Source organism: Pygoscelis adeliae, unplaced genomic scaffold (genome assembly GCF_000699105.1).
Source record: "Pygoscelis adeliae isolate BGI_AS28 unplaced genomic scaffold, ASM69910v1 Scaffold120, whole genome shotgun sequence".
Classification (NCBI taxonomy): domain Eukaryota; kingdom Metazoa; phylum Chordata; class Aves; order Sphenisciformes; family Spheniscidae; genus Pygoscelis; species Pygoscelis adeliae.
Window position 1 is genome coordinate 2,530,584 of NW_008824032.1, and position 6,433 is coordinate 2,537,016.

At 39.7% G+C, this 6,433-nt stretch overlaps 2 protein-coding genes across 3 annotated transcripts in view; one reads left to right on the forward strand and one right to left on the reverse strand.

The window, feature by feature from the left end:
• Nucleotides 1-65, reverse strand: part of WDR3 (WD repeat domain 3) — a 23,151-nt gene extending 23,086 nt beyond the window's left edge. The window contains exon 1 of the mRNA XM_009330188.1: nucleotides 60-65. Coding sequence (XP_009328463.1) covers nucleotides 60-65 — 6 coding nt within the window. The remainder of the gene's footprint in view (nucleotides 1-59) is intronic.
• A 1,236-nt stretch (nucleotides 66-1,301) lies between these two features.
• Nucleotides 1,302-6,433, forward strand: part of GDAP2 (ganglioside induced differentiation associated protein 2) — a 24,602-nt gene continuing 19,470 nt past the window's right edge. For both annotated transcript variants that reach the window (XM_009329209.1, XM_009329217.1), the window contains exons 1-2: nucleotides 1,302-1,545; nucleotides 3,107-3,246. In XM_009329209.1, the coding sequence (XP_009327484.1) occupies nucleotides 1,370-1,545; nucleotides 3,107-3,246 (316 nt within the window). In that variant the 5' untranslated portion in view covers nucleotides 1,302-1,369. The remainder of the gene's footprint in view (nucleotides 1,546-3,106; nucleotides 3,247-6,433) is intronic.

A 6,433-nucleotide genomic window follows, 5' to 3' on the forward strand; every position in this document is an offset into this window, starting at 1 on the left:
GGGGGGGATTGTCCAGGAGGAGCTTAGGTGCACCCCCTTTTCTTCGGTCTGCCTCTTACCCTCATGCTTAGGCCCCTGTTTTTGGCTGTTCATCAGGGGGAAGACGCCGTCGTAGATGAGCTTTTGGTTGGAGCCACTCTAACGGCTCTTAACCTTGTTCGTGGCCTTTCTCCCAGCTCTTCATGGCAAAATTCTTATTTAGATGCTCTTATGGCCATCTTTGTCCTAGTGTCGGCCTTTATTACTGCTCAGTTTGAGTTTGGATGCTTGGGGTTTGTTTTTTTCCCTAGCTAATGAATATACTTTATAATTCATGTTTCAGAGTTACCACTTGTGGACGCTATCTTTTCAAAATTATTATCAATTATGAACTTGTGAAAAAGGTTAAATAGTAGGTATGTATGTGGCAAACTGAAGTTACTTATATGGGTGCATTTGTGGTAGCTGAAGTCACTGGTATGGTTTGGTAGTTACAATAAAAATGTAGTAGCCTAGGTGTTATGTGCTGGCAATTGGACAGTATGTTTTGGCAAGTTTGAGTCTTAATCTAGCAACCAGTGTTGTTTCAGCCTTTTAAAAAAGAAAAAGGTCAGACGGCAGAGTTCAGTCTGCAGGTTCATTGGGCCAGTGTTCAAATTTACAACCTTGCTCTCTTTCTTGCAAAAGCTATTTGGGTGAAGGGGTTTTGTGCCTAAGTGCATGACTGTAAGCAACTGTAAGTCTTATTTGCGGTGCTTCAGAATTCACTGAACTGCAAGGGTACAATCTGAGACAGGGAGGATGTTTTCATTGGTTTGTTTGTAAGGGGTTTTTTGCATTTAGGGTCTCTGGGGTTTTGGGATTGTGGTGGTTTGGGGGGGAGGGGTATTTTCTTTTGGGTGTGTTTTTTTTTTTTTTTTTAAAGTATGACCCAGAGCTAGACCAAAATCTCTGAAGGGATAGATTATACATACCCTGCTACAAATTTGCTTTTTGTTTAGATAAAGAAATGATAATTTTCAGAAAGACTAAGGTCCTTTCTACACTTGGGAATTTGTGTTCAGCATTTTCAAAATGCAAGATCACAAGCCAGTTGGACCAACTTAATAGCAAAGGTGTTTTCATCTTCCATTATTGGAAAAGGTTTGTCTTGCCTTTTTGCATGCAGATAACAAAACAGAAAGAGAGAGCGGTTGAGTTGGAAATCTGTCTGTTTTCTGCTAGCTGTAATTGCATTGCAGTCTTGTAAAGGGTCTGGCTCCACAGGAATTACTTTCAGTGAACAGCTGGTGACCTGGTTTGATTTTCTTCCTTTAAAGCACCTGGAAGACTCCAGTGAGAATTGCAGTGTGACAAGTCAGCCGAGGAAAGGAGTTGTTGTTACCATTCCATGGATCCCTTGGGTGCTCCTTCCCAATTTGTGGATGTTGACAGTCTGCCAGGCTGGACTGATGCCTATGAGGCTAAGCAGCTGGACTCTCACCAAAATCCTGTTGAAAAAGCTCAAGTTGATGTTAGATCACCTTTTCCATACAGGAAAGACATCAATGCGAAAATAATCTTATGGTAAGTTCCATATGGCTCTGGTGTGTTTGTCATCACTTCTCCATTTACTGCAGGATCCCATTGCCTCATACAACAATTGCTGCTATAGAATAAAGCCTTCAAGCCCTCTTTTCTTGAATCAAACATTACAGGTCTGGGAAGAAAATAAATTTTTTGTTCACTGTAAATCTGCAAGTCTGAGATTTGCTCCACCGTAGGTTATAAATTGCATGTTCATAGGCATTCCTTGATGCAGCAGACTGGAGCTGTACTTCCTACTGTCATACTGTGTTCTTAATATCAAAACCTAATTGGGCACTTTCATACGATTTTTTAAATTTTGAAAAAATATACTTGCTGTCTATTAGCTTTTTTCTTTTTTTGCTGGCTTTATTCTGCTTTCACTTTTCTGGTTTAGATCAGTATTTCTTTCTTTCATGTGGTTCTTGTGGCTTGCTTTGGGCTCTTCCCCCCGCCCCTTCCTTCCTTTCTCTCTCCATTCTGCTTTCTGTCTCTATGGTTTTCTACCAAAATCTATTGATAAAGTACAGTGTGCTGAGGTGAACTTACTCCATCAGTTTTTCTTTCCTATAACTCAGACACTTGAACCTGCTCTCTAGATGAATAACTCTTTGTTAATATGAAGAGAGAAGGATTTCTCAGGGACGCAGATTCAGGGATCAGCCTGAACCTCTTTCTGGTTCATACATGCAGGAAATGGGACTATTCATGGATTTCCTGAACCTGATTAAGTAAAGAAAGAGAAAAGTAAAAGGTTAAACATCTCTTATGACTTGGGTATAATAAATGTGTGCAATTTAAACTATTTGAATCTCTCCCTGTGCGTGGGAATCTTTATTTCCCTTCCTATGCGCTTTGATCCCAAAATCTCTAATGGCTGCTGCTGTGACAAAAAGCAGGTCAGAGTTCTGCTACTCCATTGTCTCTTGTACATCTCTGCTTTGTTTATCTTCTGCATGTCTGACCTTGAACAGCAGAATGAATGTGATCAAATTGAGAGTTCACAATTTCAGAACAAAAGCAATGAAAACTTGTCTAGCTGCAGTGTCACTCTAGATCCTCAGTGGTCTGAGGAAGAGCAGCAGCAGTAAGGTGCTCTGAATAGTGTGTAAGCAAGCCGAAAAAAATACATTGAAAAATTGTTGAAGTCTTGAAAATAATATACTGCAAGGACTGTCCTCTTATCTCCAAGAGAGAATACATGGTTTTTTGGAACATGTTACACTCCATCAGTTTAGCACGTTGCTTCGCATGTTCTGCTAGTTAAACTGCCCTACGTACAACTACAACACTGTCTTTTTTACATACATCACTAAGTTACTGTTGAGGCTGGGAGTTTTTAAGGAAATGACGGGTTGCATGTGGTCTTTCTTCATCAGTTAGAGGCAAAGGATGATTCTGCATGGAGAGCGTGTCGGGGTACGCTACGCTATGTGGGCACTGGAGTGCTGTTAATGCTTTTCCTTTAACTTGGCATTTCCTTGCTTGTCAGTGCTTACTTGGGAATATCCTGCTTAATCTTACATTTAACCTGCAATAAACTGTTTCCTTGTTTCCTCAGGAAAGGAGATGTAGCATTATTGAACTGCACAGCCATAGTAAATACCAGTAATGAGTCTCTCACTGATAAGAATCCAGTATCTGAAAGTATATTCATGCATGCTGGGCCTGACCTGAGGGATGAACTCCAGAAGCTCAAAGGTAAGAGACTGGAGATGTCTTTATCGTATTGAAATCTACTGTCCTTGCATAGTACAAAGCATCGAGATTTGGGCATAAACTAAAATCAAGGTATAGCTTTTTGTTTCCCCCCCCCAACATTTGGTGTTAATGTGAAATAAATGGAGGAAATGCATGCCAATCCAGACTCATCTCTTTTTGCCGTTCAGGTTACAATTCATTGAAAATCTGTGGCAGATATTCGAGTTGCTGAGTCCTTACTTTGTGATACAATAATTCCCATTGTTATCTGAAGCCGCTTAGAGTGGTTAGCTTATCAGAGCTTTTACTCAAGGGGCCAGTCTTGTACATCTTCAGATTTTGCTCTTATTCTGTTGAGTGTATATACACTGTGGAAGACAGGAACTGAAGTTCACCATTGCAGAAATTAAGTGGGTTCTAATATACACTTTGTGTATCCTCTTTCAGGCTATTAATATACACACACAGGCTTTCAGGAAACTATGGCAATAATAGATGGATTGATAAAACACCGCATGTCTAAATAAAGTCTTAGTGACTACTTAAATTGTTCTGTTCATTTCCCCCTTCTGCACAACAGAAGGTTTTATTAGAAAGTTACAAGACCATCCCTAATAGGAGGCTACTCTGGAACTGGATGAGACTTGCTTTACCTAGATTCTTTATTAACAGGGTTTATGGCTGATAATGAAATTTACAAATGCTTTATTTCCAGTCCCCGTTAGGTGAAGACTTTCCTTATTTTGTGTGTGAGGAACAAAGAGTTTATAGTTACCCAAGATTATACAGAAGTCTGATATAGTTTGCAGTTAAGAATTCACATTCCTAGTGACTATGGTACTGAGCTGAATTCGGAGACCCAACTGATGCCTGAGTAGTACTGCTTACTCTCTTGGGTAACAGCTCTATCTCCTTATCGTTTAGTAACAAAACAGATAGAAGAGCCATAATATTTCTAATACGAACTCTTAGTAGCTTAAAATACAATTGAATAGACATCCTCTGTTTTTATAAAATTGTATTTTGCTGATTCAGCTTGCTTTTTATGAGTAACCTGGAAGTAAAACAGGAGGAAGAGTAACCATTTCGTAGGAGAGGGAAAAGTCAGTATGTCCTTTGGGTGGAAACAACTGTTAAAATACAGCAGATGTTATAGAATGGTTAGGAGCCTGCTATGTACACCAGAACTCTTCTAAAATAAACGTGGGTTTCTTGTGTGCACTGTGAGGTGGGAAGAGAAGGACAACGTTTCAAGGAGTCCTTAATATTTGAGATCTGTCAGCTCTGTAGGGAGTTATTTGTAAAAGTTGGGCTTAGCTTCTTAAATTCCCCTTTACCATGCTGCGTTATATGTGGTTTTGCATCCTTCACCCTTGTGATGATACTGATGTCTTCTCTCTCTAATGCATTCTGCAGGTTCACAACTCCCTATACGTGACAGTTTCCTTTTAATCTTGTGACAAGAGTTTTTCAGAAATCAGTTCTTCTGTGAGACTTTACTGGCGCATTGCATGGGGGAAGAAAGAGGAAAGAGAAGCTGGGTTACAGCTTTGGCTTTTGTGCATCCTTAATGTGTTTGTCACGGTAGCAGAAGTGAAAGGGATCTTAGTTAAGAAATTAGTTTATGATTCTTTTGTCACCTCTGCCTCCTTTTTGCACTGTTTCCCATTTAACTTTGAACTTTTTTCATAGGGGAATGTTCTTGGGAAGAAGTGAAAATGTATGGTCTTTGCTCTAAAGCTGTAAAACTGGCGCAGCTGTAAAATTGGTGATTTTCAGTTAGTTCTCTGCTGCTTTATTCCTGTGGTATATATTCATATTTCATAGACTCCAAGAAAAATCGTGATCTTAAAGCATGTGACGTGCTGACCTTTCAAAGACCTGTGCTTTCTTTAAGACTTAGCTAACTTGAGCATTCCTGGGAACAGTGTGTAGTTGTGATTAACACAGAAATACTACAGCCAAGGATCCAGGCTTGCAAATGAAGTGCTATTGATATATGCTTGCCTATCAACACGTACTTGTTGCAGTCTAATAAAGATCTTCTGTAACAGCAATGCGTGTTACAGAATGCAAAGTAGTCTTCCAACTCCAGTGAGACTTTTACTCCACTGCACGCTTTATACGGAGGATTCAGACTTTCCATTTTAAACTTGGAGAGAAACTGTTCTAATGTTTGAAATCTCATTGGATAAAAAAATAAGATCTTGACTTTGTTCCCAGTTTTGCCACAGACCTTGACCTGTGCAGCTCTCTCTTCTAGCTCGGCTCACCCTGTATCTTAAAATAGGGGTAATACCTGCTGTTCATTTTAGTTTTATAGATTTTGTAGAGATCTCCAGGCAGAAGGCATTGGGAAGTACTAAGTGTGATGTAAGTGTAGTTAGAGATTAGTGATGCTACATCGGATTGTCTGAATTTATTAGTTTCCCTACTGAATTCACAACTATTCCTCAGTCAAACTTGCTTCATTCTTGTTCACAAGACAGTTTTTCCTACAGGCCTTTGCTTGCTCTTTTCGAGTCGTGTGACTTGGATGGACCACGGAAGAAGAATAGTAACTTGATATCTGATATATTAAGTGTTTTGGTTTTAGCTTCTACTTTTTCCATATTATGCTTATTTAGTTGCTCTCTTGAGCTGAGGTGTCTTAGAGGATGTGCAGTAATTTGGAAGAGTATGCTTAGTTTTAGTATGCTGTTACATTCCTTCTGATTAACCCAGAAGAAACAAGGTGGAGGTCTATAGAAGCTAATGATGTGATTTATTGGATCAAAAAGTTTACAAGATGTTGACTTAAAGGCAATGTGTTGTTGCCATTAAAAAGATATGCTTAAAGTTTTGAGTAAGAGAGATTCTCAACCTGGAATGTCTCTTGCCACAAAATATGCTTTCATGCATGCTGATAGCCTGCCTGGGCACCACAAGGAACAGAGTGGAGTGGGAGAGGTGAATGCTCCTATTCAGTGGGCAGCTTCGTGATTGACTTAAGCCAAGCTACTGCAGTGCTGCTGCCAGAAGGGTGGTTACAGCTGCTTGTTCACGTCTCATTCCTTTTCGTGGGCACTAGCAACCTATAAGATCAGGTTGAAAGCTAATGCAGTGAAAATACTAGTTTTCAGCCAGATCAGAAAGCTGAAGTGCAGCTGTACAAGCAGAAGGAAGAAGGTGGAAAATGCTTGTATTT